This window comes from Zeugodacus cucurbitae, chromosome 5 (assembly GCF_028554725.1).
Source record: "Zeugodacus cucurbitae isolate PBARC_wt_2022May chromosome 5, idZeuCucr1.2, whole genome shotgun sequence".
Classification (NCBI taxonomy): domain Eukaryota; kingdom Metazoa; phylum Arthropoda; class Insecta; order Diptera; family Tephritidae; genus Zeugodacus; species Zeugodacus cucurbitae.
This window is the reverse complement of record NC_071670.1, coordinates 34,738,274-34,758,426: the sequence shown is the minus strand read 5'-3', so window position 1 is coordinate 34,758,426 and position 20,153 is coordinate 34,738,274. Positions and strand designations below refer to the sequence as shown.

The 20,153-nt window shown below is 35.3% G+C and overlaps 1 protein-coding gene across 2 annotated transcripts in view; it reads right to left on the bottom strand.

The window, feature by feature from the left end:
• The window catches only part of LOC105216414 (myc protein), a 48,557-nt gene that overhangs the window by 25,079 nt on the left and 3,325 nt on the right, over window positions 1-20,153 (bottom strand). The window contains exons 1-2 of one of the 2 annotated variants that reach the window (XM_011190888.3): window positions 11,080-13,003; window positions 5,713-7,166 (exon numbers count right to left, since the gene is read on the bottom strand). In XM_011190888.3, the coding sequence (XP_011189190.2) occupies window positions 5,713-7,018 (1,306 nt within the window). In that variant the 5' untranslated portion in view covers window positions 7,019-7,166; window positions 11,080-13,003. Of the gene's footprint in view, window positions 1-5,712; window positions 7,167-11,079; window positions 13,004-20,153 lie in introns of those variants that run through there. The other variant, XM_011190889.3, reaches the window with a different exon arrangement.

Below are 20,153 nucleotides of genomic sequence, written 5' to 3'. Positions count from 1 at the left end.
CGGGGAAGCAAATAAAATACATACAGACACTTTTCCGCTCCCACAAAATGTAGTAAGAAAAGTAAAAGTCAGCGCTTATTTGGCGGTTTCACAGGTATTTGGGGCGACTGGACGCAAATCTGCTTACAACAACAACATTTGAATACTCATGATTAATTTAATAAGCTTTGTTTCTTAAACAAATAAGCTGCATTTATATTTAGCGCGGCGATACACGTGCGTAAATGAGCACGCAACGCAACGCTTATGACAAGCGTTTGTTTCAAACTATTACATTTATTTATTTTTTAATTTTTTGTTTAATTTTTTTTTTTAATTTTTTTTCATTTACTGCAGCGTTAACCGTTGTGCTTTGCATTTAGTACAAAGTTCGTGCACAGCTATTACGAGCGCACAAAAAATATTTCGCTCGGCGCTGGCGCTAATAAAGTCAAGTGCGCAATTGTAATTAGAAAAATCTTTATTAAAGGAGAAGCAAAAAACAAACAACAGCAAAAACATTAAATTATTTTTTTTTATTTTTATTATTTTTAAACTTTGGAATATGTGTTTTTATTTAGTACTAGCAAGCTATTGCCAGGCCCGCATATCAGAGCAGCCAGCTAACTGCTGAAAGCGGCCAGGGCGCACTTGAGTTCTCAAGAGACTTTTCGCATGATAAGCGTATGGCGCCGGGCAGGCAGATGGCTAACAAACTGTAAATCAAATGATAACTAGCACATACATACATATATGTACAAAGACATGAAGATAACGGTGTATACTTTTATACTTTTGAAAAAAAAAAAAAATATTTGATAGTATAAATATTAAAAAAAAAATTAGACTTTTTGAAATCACTTAAAATATATAATTATTTTCTTTTATTTCAGCAACATTTTGTCACTTTAATCTCGTAAATATGGCCGCTTAGTAGTTAGAGTTGTACCTGTCGTTATAAAATATCAGCAATTAACGCCAAATGAATCATTGTCGGCACAAAATCGCACGTTTGAAAACACTTGATATGTGTTAATTACAAATGCCACGTATAACTGACTTTTCATTAAGTCACTTTAGTTATTTCTAACAGTTTGAGTCATACGATTATTCAGCTATCGCACAAATGTCTGACATAAAAGTATCATGATATAAAATGAAGCTTTCTTATGTTATGTCATGCAATTTTTTTAGCCTACTTTAAATTTTAAATATGACTTAAAACAACTAGAATATTTTTAATTAATTTTGCAAGATATAAAATCACAAACAAGTCAAATTTAATAAAACACTGATTTTATTATTCTGCTAAATTAAGTAATTAAGCTGTATGCGATTTTCAATGAATTACGAAATAGATAAATTAAAACGCCAATATACCAGTCTCACTTTTAAACAAACGAAAAAAAAATCGCAAATTTTTGCCAAATATTAGCCGAAATACTAAAATATAATTTGAATATCAGACGAGTTTAAAATCAGCAGAAATCAGCATGGCACACAGCGAAAATACACCCACAAAACAGCATCCGCAAAAAGATTGAATTTCACATAAAATTCATGCGGACATATTTACTCGTGTGTGTTTATATAGACTATAAGCCCACACCGCCGCCCCCTGTTCATGCTCGTTTTGGCATTTTTATCACTTTTTCGACGAATTCGACTTGGAGCATCTCTGAGTCAGAAGGCAGACAGACATAAGAAGCGCGCAGTTGAACAGTGAAAAATTCCCATAATTAACATTAATAAATGAAGCCGATACACACACATGTTTTTTTTTCTGCTTCTTGTGCGCGCCGAATCTCAGCCGTTGTGTGTGAATGGGCAAATGTGCAAATTGTACAAATTTACAAATGTTCTCAATGTTTTCTGTGTATGTGCATGTGTGTTTATTTGATATGCGGTGCGATATGTGGGGCGTATATGCGGTCGCGCTAATTAGCACAACGCACAGCGCACAACCGTCAATTGAGTGCTCCACATACGAATTTCTATGTGTATGTATGTATACAATTTGCTTTATTTGGTTTATTTCCAACTTTTTTTTTGTTTTTTTGGCGGAAATCGCCAACTTAATCAATGAGATCGTCATCAGCAGACCCAGCCATACCATTTTTGCTGAGCGCCGCTGCAGTAGGAAGCATAACGCCAACGCGCTGCTGTGACTGCTATAAAAAATGTATAGAAACATGTGTATATACATGTTTTTATTGCTTGCATGCGTTTTGTACGCTTTATTGCGCGTTTTTCGGTTTTATGCTACGCGTTTCTTGTATTTTTATTGCTTGCTTTTTCTTTAATTCGTTTATACAACGCCGCGGTCAGCATAAAATGCGGTGCCTAGCAACAGAGCGCGGCGGCGGCGCTATACTCATGTATGTATGTATGTATGTATGTATATAAGCGCAATGCGCGCAAAATAAATGCAACTAATTAAAAATAGAAATAAAATAAAAAGTCTGCGTATAAGCGTGTAAAAAGCCCGATATGCCATTCATTTAGCACAGCTCTACTATATAACCCACAACAGACTACGCGAAATTACCCGTTTTGTACATGCACTCATAGCAGACGCGCGCGCTTGTGTGTGTTTGCGTCGCACTATGCCGCAGCGCATACTACATACTACTATGCGCATACACTCACACACACATGCCACAAATAAACATTTCAAGTTTTACGTTTGCAAATTCTGTGAATGATTTTTCGCGCCAATTTCAGTACGTGCCTTGGGCGCGTCGTTGCGACAACACCCCATCAACGACTTTGCAGTGAGTGAGCGCCAACTATTACAAGCACTACTACTAGCTACTGCATACATACACACTCACATAGCGTGTGTGTTTACAAATGCATATGCAAAAAGTCTACGCGCGCAAAGCCAACAGTCACACAGCTTCCGCCGTAGTGGTAGACACCGCTGCCGCCGCGTGGTAGATACTGCGCCAAATTGCAATCGTTTATGCGAATGAGCTTCGCCTCGCCGATGTGGGAGCGCGTTTGTGTTGTGTACTACTACACCGCCGTGGGGGAGTAATGGTGCCGCGCGCCAGCCGATAGTGCGCATGTACCAAACGAATGCACACGATGTTCGAATTTCACATAGACTTTTTTGTTGTTGACTGTTGCCTGTGCAGTGTGTACAATGTAGGCGTAGTCGCCAACGCTACGTACGTTAACGCCAACGCCAGCGCCGCCGTTAAAATGATAACGCGTGCAGATAGACAGACAGACTCTGCACTGGCGTTTTGCATACAAATACTCATCGTAAATACAGTTGCCTGTGTGTTGCGCCTGCACACGCGCGCGCTCTCTTGCCAGTGTATGTATGTCGCAATGCCTGTGCTTTTGTGAGTGAGTGTATCTGATAAGCAAGTAAATGCGCGCAATTTTCATTTTGCCCGCACCTGGGCGCGCGACTACAAGCGGGTGTGAGTTACATACTTAAGAATATATTGATGTAGGTTGATCATAAAAATCAATTTGAGTGGAGACTTTTGTGTATATGGAAGTAAGGTTCTTGTAAATCAATATTTTATTGTTGTTGTTGTTGTTGTAAAAAATTAATTTAAATATTACATAATTTCATTAATTGTATAATTTACTAGTTATACCAAAAAAAATTAAAAATTAAGTGCGCATAATTTCGCTAGTCGCCACTCGTGTTGCATGCAACATTTTACACAGAAACGCTGAGGCGTCATACGCCGCACATACAGGTGCAGTCAAACGATGCGCCTCAGGCGGCAGGCAGGCAGGCAGTCAGTCAGTCAGTTAGCAAGTGCAATGCACTTGGCACGTCTGCCGCCAAGCAAATACACACACACATACACCTGCTTGCAACATGCTAACCGCCACTATTTGCAACATTACCTACTTCCTACAGCTGGCTGTCTAATGCCACTACACAAAGCTGCAATTTGTATGCGCCCCAGACTGGCAACATAATGGCAGCGCATTTCAAGTGGGTACATTACGGATTTACTACGTACGGCTAGATAGCGAATAGAATGAAAGAAAAAAGACATTGCTTAGAAAGAAAGAATCACAGACAGGCGTAGCTGAGGTGGGAGGGGGTCTACTAGCGACCACTATCAGTTCATGGCAGTCGTCATGGTAAATGGTCAGCTCGTAGTGCTTGCAACGCCTCAAGTGTTGTCGTTTAAGCTGCTGGCGCTGGTTAAGTTAGGCTGGCGTGTCGCGTAAATGCTCCCCCTCCCAGCCCAGAGGGTGCACACGTGATTAAAGGCAAGCATTTGAGAGAGTGTAATTATGATAAAACTGGAAATTTATGTTTAAAAGTTGAGAAGAAGTGACATAAAGGTTTTATTCTTTAATAATTTCAGTTCAGCAAGCTAAAAAGGGTGTTGCCACTGTGAGCGCTTTTTTTATTATTATTTTATTTTTCTTGCAACCGGCAAAATAATTTTGCACATATACATAATATAATATGATGTTACTCATCACTATGGCATAACAGAGTAAACGCCGAAATTTCTACAACCGAAAATATATGTTTGAGTATGTACTTATCTCACGCGCCCGAGCACTACGCAAGCGCCATTTGCGCGCCAAGTGAACACACCCAGTAGTGAAAAGTATTCAAAGAGCATACATAATAGTGCTATAGGCAAGAGAGCACAACACAGCGACTTTATAGGTATGTATATAGTACTTTCATTTAGAGCCAAATAAGGAAAATTCTCGAAACAAAAGCATAACAGACAAAACAATAATAACAATATGGAAAAAATAATTTGCAATAATTAAAAAAAATGTTGTTAATGATAACGAAGCTATATATGACAAAATACATAAATAAATAAAAAATTAAAGCGGCTACTGTGCCTCGAGTAAAATGTTGCACCCACAAAAATATATAGGCAGTAAAAAAGGAAGCCCATAAAATGCGAAACAACAAATCGCAAGAAAATTATGAATTGTTTGGAAGCATATAAATTGCAGTTTATTGTTTAAAAAATATATGTATATATATATATATATATATTTAAATCCATAGACACCGTAGTCGCATGATCGGCCTTGTGGCGCAAGCCATTGCCTCCACCAGTTGGCCAACATTTTAATAGTATTTTCGTATTGATTTTTTCCCGTTACATATATGTATGTATGTATGTACGCTGATGCAACGTGCTGTGGCGCCAACTTTCTCGACTACCGACCAACTGCCAAGTGGCAATTGCTGTCGTCACTTGCTAGTAAATGGGCGGCACAGAGTGGGCGGCGGTAAGCTGATTGTTTCGAACTGATAGTTTAGCTCACACACACGCGCATTTATATTTATGTATGAATGTGTGTGTGTGTGTGTAGACACACTTGAGCGCGGAAGTGCAAAACTTGAGTAGCGTGGAAATGAAATCGCTGTTGGCTGCAATAGCGGCAGTGCAGTGTGAACTACTTTGGCGAGTTCAAAAAACTGTTAAATGACTGAGCGAAAAATGCAAAAAAAAAACAACAACAACAATAACAATAATAAAAATTATATACTAAATATATATATATATAGTACGGGTTGTGAAATATCAGATTATCAGCTACAACGTCATTTCAAAATGTGGTGAAATAGTGCCACAGCACTGTTTACATACAGTATGATAGTTCAGCTGACAGCAAAAGCTCTTCAACTTGTTAGTTTCTTTCCCTCACTACCTAACTAATTGAGTCTACAATTCCACTTAACTAATAATAAATAATAGTAGGTGAACTTACCGGAATCGGAGGGTGTAAACGCCGAACTCGACAAATCGTCCATGCCTTCCTTGCAGCGCGTATAGCTGTGATCGCTGTGACAGTGTGCTTGTGTGGTGTGTAGACTCATACTCGTTTGGCTGGATGCTTGACTGGGTACCGGCGATGTGCGTCCGTATGACAGTTCGCCGTCCAGTATTGACGACGCCGAACCATAACCGGAATTGGCGGTGCTCTCCTCATCCTCATCCGATTCACAATCGGAAGAGATGGCCATTTTACTCGAGTACATAACGGATTTATGCTCATCACGCCTTATAATATCGAGCACTTCATGTAAGTCGGGATGATCGGAGGTGAGACGTGTATTGATTTTATCCTTACTCGTGTCCTGCAGTTCTTTGCTTATGTTATCGATGATGCCAGCATTCAAGGATATATTATTGCTGCCCATCATGCAGGCGCGCAAATCGATGTTGGTCTGTTTGAAATCGGTGGCTTCGTCATCCAAAGATGGTGGGGTCTCCGGCAGCTCATAGGCCATGGTGTCGAATGATGTTACAACACCGCTGTTGGTGTTGTTCAATTTATTGTTGTTGTTGGTGGTGGTGCTGCTGCCCGACAAATGTAATGTGGAGAGCTTATGTTGCAATTGTTGGTGTTTCTGCAATTTGCGCTGTTGTTGTTGTTGTTGCTGCTGTTGTTGCGGAACATTGGATTTACGCAGCAGCGACGTACCAGGCGGTATATGTTGCATACTTTGTGTGGACGACTGTTGTTGTTGTGCTGTTGTGGCATTGCGTACATTTGGTATACTATGTTGTTGCAATTGTTTCTCATAATCATCGCTCGGTTCCATTTTGATTTCCCGCTTCACCTCAACATATTGCTGTTGTTGTGTTGGCTTTTGAGCGGTCTGCATTTTGTGTTTATTATTGTTGGCTACAACAACAGTTGGTGCTGGTGGCAATTGTGCGGGCTTGGCGGTGACGGCCGACAATGGTACAGCGCGTCTCACAGCCAAGTCACTGCCGGTCGATGTGGCCGATGTGCTCAACTCGGTCTGTGATTGTCCGGACCACATGCAATCGCCATTGCGTATTTCGTTCTTGTACGAACTGTAGTCGGGTGTACCGCTGATGGGCAAATCATTGCCATTGTCCATTTTTTGTATGTCACCATAAATGGAATGACCCCAATCGGGTAGTAGATCCTCGAATAATTCACAGGGATCGGGGCGTATGATGGAGTAGTCCTCGGAGTGATCGCCCAGGTAGATGCTACCCAAAATGGGTGAGGAACCAAATGGGATGCAAGTTTTGGCCATTTTTGAGTCGTTTTCAAATGGGTCAAAATCAAAAATGGTGTCGAAATTTTCTTGTACGATTACTCGTTGCGGTAGAATTGTACTGCTTGTCGAATACACTTTGGAGGTAGAAAATGTTGACTTACGATTTGTAAAGCAAGTAAGTGAGCTGGAAGGAGAAAAGGGAAATATAAGTTTAATGTCAATATTTGGTGAGCTTTCACATACAAAATATTCTGAGCTTTCACAAATCGTTTATTTTTTTATTTATTTATTTAAGAATGAAATGTGTGTATAACTGTAAGGGCTTTACGTAGAGCTTTAATCGAAAGCTTTCACATATCCAAAGCAAAAAGCTTTTACATGAAAACTAAACGGAGTATTTTATACAAAATACGCGGAGCTTTCACATTCAATATACGTCGAGCTTTCACAAAAAGCTCTTACAAGTTTAGACAAAAATTTTATTTCTAAATTAAAAATTAACGTAATCTATTCACATTCTTCCTGCAATTAAATATCACATGGTTTCTTTATTATCTCAAATATGTGAGTATATTTACTGTAGTGTTATTCAAACATTAGAAAGAAGCAGCGTTTAGCGCGAATCAGCTATGCAATTCCACGAAATAAATAAGCGAGTCTAAAATAAAACCCCCTGTTGTGTTTATTACGTAAAGCGCTACGTACATTTAATTACTTACGAAGGTGTGTTGAAAAAGTGTGACTTGGTAATTATTGCAATCACGATCAGACATATACTATATAGAGTAGATAAAACCATAAAATTGCCACTAGGTAAATGGCAAGCTTTCAAAGGCGGCAAGCAACCCAGGAGTAAAAAAGTAAAGTGCGTGATTTTTTTAAGTATTAAAATATGAAATATTTTATAAAAAATGTACTAAAATATTTTTATGATCATAAACTTGAGATTTTTAAATTTTTACCTGCTGGGTTGTATCACTATCTCAACTTCGCGATAAAGTTGAGTAGTAAAAAACCCAAACTATCATGAAATTCCGTAAAAGCGATTAGTTTCAGAGGCGGGAAGTGAGCACAACATATCAGCCATACTATATTTAAGTGGCGCCACAAACCAGTTACTATGTGCCAAACTGGGAAACGGTAATCAAATCGTCATTTAATAATCGCCATCAATCAACAAACCGGCAAAATACAAACATACCTATGTATATACAACAGTATATACTATATATGTATTCGATAATTATACGAATTGTGAATTACTTGACAAAATGAATGCACTTTTCAGCAAATCGATGAGTTCGCAGTTTATAGTCATTATAAATAGATAGAAATGCCATAAATAGTTGCAGTATATTAACAGCTGTTCATTTTTGTTTTTGTAATAAACAAAAAACCAGCGAGAACTGCCAACCGAACACCGCCACTAATTGGTCAGCCAACTAACCAACTACATAGGTATTTAACACAGGCCTCACCACTCAGTGTGCTGTCCCGGCTGACTGACACGCTTGCTCAAACCAAATTCAAGAAATGCAATTATTTCGGCTAGTTTTCCTTTTCAGCATGCTTCGCGCGTATGTTTGTATGGCTTATAGTATTTTTTGTTGCTGCATTTTTATTTTCATTTTCACTATGTGTTATTTATAACACTTGCTAGATACAATTGGCATTCTCTGCTGTTTGTTTTGATCGCGCAAAATGTAGAACAAAAACCTATTTTTGTGGTAAGACAAATACGTCGTGTGAGTATGATTTGGCAAAATGCGCGATAAATCGATAAGTGCGACAATAAAAAGCCAACAACAAGAAATGCAGTAGCCATAAAATAGCAGCGATATTAAATACTTTTAAAAAGTATTTATGGTTTGCAGGTGCCACACGTTTGTAGCTTTGTTTGTCACACTAGAGTGAAAATGCAGGGTAAATTGCAACAACAACAACTAGAGCACATACTTATGCAATAGAATAATAATTTTATGAATGAAACCGTTATCAAACAGGAAGAACGTTAAAGTTAAGTCATAAATATAGCAAACCAAACTGAAAAAGTATGTGTCCACAACGATTAGGCGCACAGCAAGCAACAGCCAGCAAATAAACGATATAAACTGTAGGCAGCGGTGAACACCGAAACTTGAAGGCAATTGGTGCATGCGAAAAGTATGACATATTTTTTTATTTTTATTTTACTTTATTTCTTTTGCATATATGTCTAAACACAACCGGCACTCGACGGACACACAACAATGAAATACACAGAAATGTTGATATCACACTTTGGCATAAAAAATGAGCGCTAATCAGTCGAGTTGCCGGCCGGTATGCAGTCTGTTTTGACATTTGCAAGCAGCTGCAGTGTTGTATGGAGTATTTGTATTTACATTACTTATAAGAAATGTTTATATTTATAGCTAATATCACTAATTTCACAGACATTTGTGCTTAATAAGCTCAACAAAATTAATTAATTATTGAGTATAATTTAATTTAAAACAAATTTTAAATTATTTTAAAGAAAATAGGTGCTCAATTGAATTATAATTATAATAAACAGGAATTTCTTTTTTCACAAGAATTGCAAATTCATAAAATTTCCTTTGTCTAATTGTTATTCCAGCGCCAATAATCAAAGTTCTAATGCAAAATAGCTACCTGAGATAACTCACACTTAATGACACATCGCGGAATTCACAGAATATTCCACAGTACAAGACTACTAGATAAACAACTTTTGCATATTCCGCAGAAAAAATGTAAACTTTGTCTCAAACACAAAAACAAGTGACATTAACAATAACACAAGTCACAATTAATTTATTGCGCGCCATTTAAAAAAAAAATGTTAAATGATATTTATTGTTATGTAGAAATAAATCGAGTAGTTAAACAATTATTCATACAATTTTTTTAAATCTATGACGATTTCTATGAACAACAAAAATAGTATGCAACGCTGCGTCATCAATATAAAAGAAAATGCAAATCCACCTAAATTCGTTTCCAGCTCTTGGCTGGCGCAAATTGTAATATCACAGCTGTAACTGAAAGTTCACAGAAATTGTAATTGGAACGGCAATGCATCACCCACAGCAGCGTCTTATTATTATTATGCAGTTTACGCCTACAACAGACACACAGCACAAGCATGCCAAAGCAAAATTGCAAATTGACAGCCCACACACGTCATTCGCAGTGTTTTCATTGTTATTGTTGCAACTGGACGTAACTTGGCGGTATTAAATGATAGGCTATTATTATTATATCCATATTAAGCGTACAAACAACAAATGAAAGGAATGCGCAATATAACAGTAACGTTCTATATGCATACATTTAGACGTGTATATAAGCAAGTAAATAAATAATAAAGTGTTAATGATGGCGCTAAAAATGAATGCTGATTCAGGATATTGTAAAAAATGTGATATTTAAATTTTAAGTGAATAACGTTAACGATTATTTGTAGAAAGAAAAAAATAATTTTATGCAAATATGTCAAAAAAAGGCTGGACTGAATTTAATTATTAAACAAATTTAGTTAAGTAATTAAAAATAATTTTAAATAAAATAAATTTTACTACAAAAAAATAAAATAAATACAATTTTTTCTATTTAATAAGCACACTAGCATGGCAGCCATTATCTTCAATGATATCGTTTGAAAAATAAAGATAAAGCAGAAAACGTACATAGCACAGTTATTTATTACAATTGCTATGTAAAAAGCTATAAGCGCAGTTGAGAGGGGGCAGTAAAACAATAAAAAAGTACCGGTAACTTTAACAGAATAATGGCAAGACACTGCGTTGAGTGAGAGACAGGGATATTAAATATATTTTTTTTCAAAGCGCAAAATAAAAAAAAAATAAATATTTTAATTCTAAAAATATTTTTTTTTTTACATCGAGGATGTTCTTATAAAATTACACCAAAAATTGCTTATTCTTTAAACAATTTTTAATAAAAAAAATTGTAAGTATGTGTAAAAAAATGTATATTTTCCGCATAAAAATATTTTCATCCTATAAAATTAGACGAAAAAAATGTGCTCATTTTAAAATATAATATTTTTAATAAAAAAAAATGCACTTTACCTTTGCTCAATTGTTGTGGAAATCCTTTTTATAGTAAAAAGTTATTAGTAGTGTATGACAGTTAAGTTGTTGGAAACTTAGTGGTTTGATTTTCCTTTCAAATATTATCCACCGTGTCAAGTGGTTTTTAAATTTCGCGCAAAAAGTACACTTTCTCACACGTATCAACCAAATAGGCGTAAAATATTACAATTTTTTTATTTAGTCAATACACTTATTCTTTCAAGACGAAATGTTCTTTCGCGCCTTTTGCACTCGTCAAACGGTTAACAATTAAAAAAAAATAGTACGCGTTGCTTGGACGACAGGAAGCGATTAAACACTCTAATCCCGTTTACTGTCACTTTGACCTTCTCTGGCGTAGTCTTGTCTGACTGAGTTTTTGCCTACCGCACAATGTGTAAGGTAGTTTCGTTGCTATGTGTTTCCTTCTAGAATTTTGGCTTGCTTAGCCGCCTTGCCTTATGTGCTTGTTCAGCTCAACAAAAAAGGCTCTATTGGAATTTGTTGTTGTTGAAAATAGTCTTGGTTGAGGTGGACGTAGCGGTTCTTCGCTTGTTTTCCTTTATTCAACTATTTTTCGTAGTTTTATATTCCAAGCGCTATTGCTGCTTCTTTGCTTTTCAAGATCTCACTCAGTGCTCAAAATAGCAGGTAATAAAACAATAAAATTCAAGTCGATTTTTTCTAATGGACTTGTTGCCGTAAATATTCTTGTGAGTTGTTTGCTTACAATATTGTCACACGCGTTTAGTGATTTTAATATTTTTTGTTTATTATTCACATTTACACTTTGCGCACAAAAACTTTTACACAAATTGTGCAATAAAAGTATATTTACACTGAGTTTCTTCTTTTGTTTATTATTTGCAAAGTTGCGAATTTTCCTGATTTTTAATGATTCGTTATTGTTTTCAACTCTATGCATGACAACAATTGCTCACAGCTTTTTGGATTTTTTTTCGCTGCTGCTGACTTCGCCGGCTAATTAGGCTGGTACTGTCGTACAGAAATTATTGGTAAATCACGTTTCAAATATTTAGTTGTGCACAAATTGTAATTGCTTTCGATGAATGTAGTACTATTCACTGAATTTCTGCACACTTCAACAACTTTCACGATATTTTTTGTTATTAGTTGATTAGTTTTTGCAATTAGTCGAAAAATTTGTATTTCGACTATTGCGCTTTTGTTTGGAATTTTCACCGTAAATAAAAGTGCTTAATTATAGGCGTACGCTTCCAGTTCCAGTTGAGAAAGTACACATTAATATCGCCGAGGATATATTTTCATTATTTGTTTGCATACAGGAAAAGCACGAAATTGTTATTGGCACTTTTGCTGTTTATTGTTGGATTGTTCAAAATTAGACAATTAAAAAAAATTTTCACTTTTATTTTTTATTTTCAAATTTAATTATTAACTGGCTAGAAACGCAATAAGGACAAAACTTTGTATGAATTTTTTTCACGATTTCCGAATTTGATTTTTGAGCGCAATATATTCTTTGCGTTGCAGGTTGTGTGGTGGAATGATGTTGACTGTGTGCCAACGTTGGTTTTAAGATATTTCAATTTGTAGTTGTAGTTGTTGTTATATAATGGTGGTATATTAGCATAACCGCCTTAAAAATTCTCTTATGAATTTTTTTTTGTTTTATTTTGCTTTTGTATATTTTTCACAACAACTCGGGTATATATCTGGCAATAGTTATTGCTAGTTGACTGACGTACGTTTCTTGCTTATTTAGTACAAGAAATTTGTGACCATCGTCTTTCGCTTTCAGAACGAAATTGAAGTCAGTACAACGTAAAACAAATACCACGGGTAGCGGTGACAGCTGTTACAGCAACGGCTAAACCACACGACGCATAAAACGCGGCGAACAGGCTAAAAGCGTACGAACGAATGAAGAACGTTGATAGTGTGTTTTGTGTCTTTATTAGACCACCGCAACAAGGAAAACGACAAATGAGTAAATGAGAGATTGTACCGGCACATTGTGATATTTTGAGCGCGCTCTTCGGCGAGTGAGCGATATTTTGAACGAGGGTGTTGAATTCTCATTACAAATGCGCTCTTTAAACAAATTTCAATTTTTAGGAATTTAAAATATATTTTTGTTTAAACGCAATAGCAATGGCAGGGTGGCAGTGTTACTTAGGTGCTTCTATTAGATTAATTTCTAAGTATTTTTTATAGATTAGAAAACTAGCATTTTCTGTTACAATATATTTATTAGTATTGTTTGAATGTGTGGTTATATAAAATAAATTAAATTAATTTTCCAATTATCATTAATTGAAAAAGGTATATCACATATTTTTAATCGCTTGATATTTTAAGTCCCTGTGATAATATATTAGAGATGCAGTGAAACACTGAAAACCGAAAATTTTTAACTTAATCAGATAATAATATTATTATTATTATTTGCTGTTTTTTTTGTTGCATTACAAAGTATTGTTGTGTATTGCTATCCCCACTGATGAGCAGAACTACAAGAGTGAAAATCAAGGCATAAAAGGTAGCGATCCAGCTTCCTTACCTTCCCAAATTGGAGTTGGATAATAACTTTGAACATATTTAAATATTACAAAAATATATATTTTTAGAAGAAGAAGTTAAAATATAAATTTGAAGAACACTATTTTTAAAAGGCTCAATTTTTGAAAAAATTGTGTAAAAAAAAATTTAAAAATAAAAAAAAAAAAATTTTAAATACTTTAAACTAAATATCACCAATTGTATATACCACCAGCTTTTGTGATATTTAACAATTATCAACTATAATTTTTCTCAGTTAGACACAGCATTGCTACGCTCATCTAATAAAAGCAAATTTAAAATTTTGAGTATGAGTAAAACAAAAACAAGTAAGAGCGCGCTCAAATACTTTCCACTCAACTCAAACACTCAAAAACTCTTCTACGCGGGCAAACGATTCAACTCATTTTACGCTCTTCAATCCAATTGCTCGGCAAATCGAGTGAATGTGTTACCGCGTCTCTCACGCTCTAGCTTTACCGGCAAACACCAACAAGTTTGGCTTATTCGGTTTTGTTTTGATTTGCATTTTCCTCTTCGAAAAGGAAAACAAAACAAATTTAATTGTTTATCTGCAAAATGCGCTTTTGGAGTATGTAGTATTTTTTGCAATTTGTGTTTTGACTTGCACTATTACGAGTTTTATTTGTAAACAAACCTATTTCACACGCTGCCCCACAGCCGTGGTGAATGTGCATAGCGAAATGCATAATAGTCGGAGTACGTGTACTTGTGTACAGTTTTACGCTGCCCAGCAGGAAAATCGGGCATTAAATGAGACTAGATTTTTGGGTTGTAAACAATTGTGGTGTGATTTTCAAAGTTAAAGCTGCGGTATCTTCATCAAATGGATATTATATAGGCTTAATGAGGCTATTAACCCTTTCGCGGACACAGGAAATTTAGTAAATGTTATCAGAATGACACATGCATTTATTTGGCTTATAAAACCGATAATTGAATTCCGATTTCAGTGGTTTATGGTTTATTGAATATTTAATTTTTACTCAAAATTGGGACACTAACTTAAATCTGATTGCTTCTGCAGTGGCACACAATAAGCTACTACATATGAAACCAATGCAGTAGACGTGGCCTATGTCCGACGTGTTTATATACGATTTTTTTTCTATGTCGGCATATACCGACGTGACCAATTTAAGCCATTCGTTGTGTCGGATTATGCCGACGTGTCCGCGAAAGGGTTAAAGATATCTCTGGAAAACTTCGTATCTACCACTTCACCACATTATATTGAATTACACAGTTTGAAAATGAAAAAAATGTACCCTTGATGAACCATTTGGATTGACTCATTACCGTTCAACCCTTTTCTATAAATATTTCATAGAGTGACAAGAAGTAGAAACGAAATGTAACAAAACCAGTCCGGCTGAATTCTGACAATTTTCTTGAAAATATTGAAATTAGTGCCAAACTATCCTAGTCTTTAATATATGGTGACTGGCCCCACGGTTGGTTTTATTTAGAATATTGTGGGTATAGATATTGATATGATATACAGTAGTTTTCCGAAATAACGAACACATTAATTGTCAGGCCTGTTCGCTATATCGAATTTTTCGTTAATTCGAGTACTCACGTAGAGGTATTTTTATCAATAAAAATGAGTTATATATCCGTAAATTGCAGTTTAATACAATGTTTTATTAATTATTTGTTAAAAAATGAAAAACCATAACAAAACAATTCAAATCCAATAAATTCTTCCAAAATTGACCAATTCTGACACTCATACTTCTATTTGGTGCTGATCAATAATTTTAAGCTTTTTTATAAAATTCAAAATTTTTTCAATTTGCACATTTCTTTTGCATTTTTCAAGTTTTATTTTTAATTCTGGTTCGATGTTATTTGATTTTTTCCTCTTTCTTCATATGTCTTCTTCATGTTGTTCATTAAACTGAGTACTTACAAATGCTCGATGTTCGTTATTTACGGTACTCAATGTAACAAATTTGCTTTCGTTAAAACGAATATTCGTTATTTCGGAAAACTACTGTAATATATCTTATTGATAGAACGTGAGCGTTTCGTCCTAGGACCAATAGAGTCCGGTACCAGCATTCATTATTTAATAATATTCGACCGAACCAGAAAAAACAACGATTTGGTGAGGTTTGTGGGCCGTTGGAATCATCGGTCCGGTTGTTTTCAAAAATGATGCCGGTGAGAACGTGAAATAACATAGAAATGAATCTAAAATCTGAACTACATATATCATTCCCCTCTAGAGAGCAGTGGGATATGGGAAAAGTAGACAAAGATTCAGTGATAAGTATCTACACGGACGGGTCAAAAATAGACAAACGAGTTGGAGGTGGGGTATTCTCAGAAAAGCTAGATACCAGAATCGCCTTCCGGCTATCGGATCATTGCAGTGTGTTCCAAGCAGAAATCACTGCAATTAAAGAAAGCCTTCTAGTTCTGTCAAAAAGAGTGTTAGCCACCAGGCAAATATTCATATTCTCGAATAGTCAAGCGGCTTTAAAATCAGTAAAGTCTCATAGAATATCTTCTAAGATAGTGAAAGAATGCTTGGATTTATTATTGACAATGACGTCATATTTTACGATACACCTGCAATGGGTCCCAGGACATAGCGACATCCCTGGGAACTGTGTGGCAGATGAGCTCGCCAGATTGGGCACCACACTGCAGTTGGAGACCGATAAAGAGGCAATATATATACCTCTGGCAACCTGCAAATACTTAATCGATAAATATGCAGTAGATACGGCTGAAGCACAATGGAAACAAGTAACGGCTTGCTCCGTAAGCAGACAAAGGTGGTCAGAGTGGAATAAGAGCCGTACTTGTCGCTTATTGAAATTTAAGAGGAATGAAACAAGAACTCTTATAGGGGTGTTAACGGGGCACTGCCTGATTGGGAGACACGCCAGCAGACTGGGGCTACCTTTCAATGATTACTGCAGGAGCTGGACGCGGTTTTCTCGAGGATGTAGTCGAAGTTGCTCATATCAAATTGGGTGAGCTTTTTTACTTTATCAGGACCACAGGGTGGTTCAATGAGGACTCGATAGTGTGAGGGATCTCAGTCCCAATGGTTTCACAATGACCCTCCCAAAGGCCTAGGTGCGTCTTTAGACAGCCACTTAACCTAACCTAACCTAGGCCTTGGAGCAATACATCACGCGTGATATTGCCAGTTACCAGTTGAAATACTCGAATGAGTTATCGAAAATTGGAATCAACTGATTGGTCATCCGAGATGTAACCACGGCCAACATTTGAAAGAGATAATCTTTAAAAAATAAATGGCAAAGAATGTTCTTTCGAATGATAATAAACATTGTCCATTAAATGTGAATTTTCTGTGTTTTTTCTTTAAAAAAGTATGGAACCTCGAAATGGATGAACCTTTACAATGATAATACATATTATTATTTCATCTGGTTAAGTGTATCGATATACATACATATATCGGTTATTGTGACAAATCGGTAGACAATTTCCTTAAATATTAATAGAATACTAAGCACTTCTTCGAACATTTTTATGCACTAACCTATTCTTATACCTAACCCTATACAAATATTGTATATTTGACAGGTATGGAATATTCACAAATGAATAGCAAATTCATATTCCTCAAATGCATCATACTTATACATACATATGCTGTTGTTTACACGCTATTTGTGCTTTATCAGTTATCATTAATCGTAGGTACATGCATACCGATGCCAATTTACAACCTAATACTAGTACGCTTGACAGAGAAAGTAAACAAAAACAGTTACTCATAATATTCATTTGTACTTTTTTTGTGTGATGTGAGCGTATGTGAGTGCATACGAATTAATTGCTGTGCACTTTGTTGCGAAATACTCAGTGCAATGCAAGGCAAAGTGCATTTTATTCATTCATATTTATAAAAAGGAGTATCTATATAAATACATATGTACATATGCCAGCACTCTGTGATAATTTCACTTATTTGCGATGGTTTACTATTGTGAAATCGCAATTTAACACTCATCATGCAATAATAATGGCATGCAGTGACGAAATTGATTGTTTCGATATGCAAATATTTATAATTAAAGCTGGCTGTAGCTTTAAGAAAGCTTTATTTAATTCGACAAACTTTGTGTATTAGCGAATCGCACAAAGAACTGGTATAAGTAAATATAAGTAGAAGAGAGAGTGTTTATACCAGTTTACTGAGGTCAACACTTGCCAAGAAAGTTACAGTTGAAATTAAGAGAGCAGAATGAAACGAAACGAAGATTAAGATGATTCAAAGAAGTCTTTAATTTTAATTAATTTTTGTTTTAAATGAATCTAAGATGATACGAAGAAGTATTTAAAAAAAACATATAAAAGTAATCATACCAATTCGTAGAGAATGAAAATTGCAGAAAAGGTTTTGTAACGAAATTTTTTAAGTGCATTTCGTTCGAAGCAAAAGCTATAACTGCCTATAAGTCTCTTCTGCGTCATAGAATGCGAACGAATGCGTACTTCAGTCAAGGTAAAAGTACAATAAAACTGCGTAATATGTATTTCGTATATTGCATATGAAAATTGCCCGGGAATTAGCACATTAATACTTCGCACTCTAAAATACATACATTGTAAGAAGAGCAAAGCGGAACAAGGAATCCGTTACAAATGTGCCAATAATGGGCGTCAAATGGTTTGCAAATGCATTGAGTAAATGTATATCATTAGAACATACATATGTATAGTAGTGTATATGAAAGTAGCAGTACTTTGGGGCCGCGCGTGTGTTGGCACAATACTTTTTCTGTTATTCATGGAATTGAAAGTTGCTTATCACTCAAAGTTGAGGCTGTCTTCCAAAAAATTATCAGCGGCAACATTGTAGGCGGAATAACCGCTTATGAGCCACAAGCGCAATTTGCAAATAATATATTCAATAACGAATATGTATTAGCTAATAACCACTTACATAATACTTGGGATTTTTAGTAACATACAAGTACTTGTAATACTCTTGGTTACTACCGAGGCTTCTATGTATGTACATACTATTCAAAATTAAAATGATTTCATATTGAATTTCGGCTTTTAGATAATTATTATAATATTCTAGACTCCTATAATGATCGCATTTATTTTAATAGCAGAGAAACTTTTTTCAGGAATCGAACTAATTTGTATAAGATTGCTATAAAACCATAAAATTAATTGGTATAAATACCATACGATTGGCCTAAATCCAAAAAAATGGTATAAATACCAGGCGATTGACATAAAACCATAAAATTAATTGGTATAAATACCATACGATTGGTCTAAATCCAAAAAAGTTAATTGGTATAAATACCAGGCGATTGGTCTAAAAACAAAAACAAAATTGGTACATATGCGAGACAATTGGTCTAAAACCAGAAAATCTTCTATTCAATGAGATTAAGACAAGCTTTTCAACTTACATACATATGAAAAGAAAAAACAATTAAAGGAAACAAGCTAGCAGTGCTATCGAATAAATTAATTATTTTACCCGTTTTAGTTTAGAAACACTGCACTAATTACCTTAAAAAGCGGATAATAGTCTGAAGAGTTATCTGAAATGCTGAGACACTATGTATGTAGCGTAAGCTCATTACTGTCTTCTATTCACTGTATAAATGCAATAAACTGGCATGATCTATTACAAAAAGAACGTCAATGGTTATACCAATTTATTGAGACAATTTAGGATAAATTCATATTTGGTTTCTCCATTTTGAGAAATTTGAAGTGAAGAGAATCGAAACAGCAACTGGTATAAATTCAATAAACTGGCATAATCTATTACAAAAAGAACATCAAGTGGTTATACCAGGTATTCAAATAGTCATTTCCATTGTTTTCATTATTTTTAATAAGCGAGTAGAGCGCGTGGCGAACCGACGACGGCAAATAAACTATTAGACGAATATAATAAATGATTATTTATCATGTTTATAAGCCACTAATTTAAAACCCATAAATGTCATTTTAAATGTAAAGAAAAAACTTCCGCATAATACTACATAATACTGTTTATAGAAACACTCGCATATGTCACTCTTAACCTATTAGACCACATGCCATTCTTTCCATTCCATCCAACACCATTTGTATATCAACAAATAGAGAATTGTAAACAAAACTAAAGTTTAGCATGTTTACACAGAAAATGGCAGAAGCTGAATAAGTAATATATAAGCTAGAAACTAAATATTGCAATTCCCGCTGCAATAACGGAATAGAATACACGTGTTGAGCAAATTAAAACAATGAAAGCTTCCAATGCAACAACAACAACAACTGATAAAGTTTTCACTTGTGTTGGGCACGTTGCGAATATAAAGTTATGAATAATAAATAAATTGCATTGCACAATAACAAAAACAATACGGTAGGTGTTCTATTGATTATCAAACAACAATAGCAAAGTGTAAACAAAACGAATATCAGCGAGTGCATAAACAAGGGCACAAATGTACATACATACATACATACATACACACATACACACATAATGT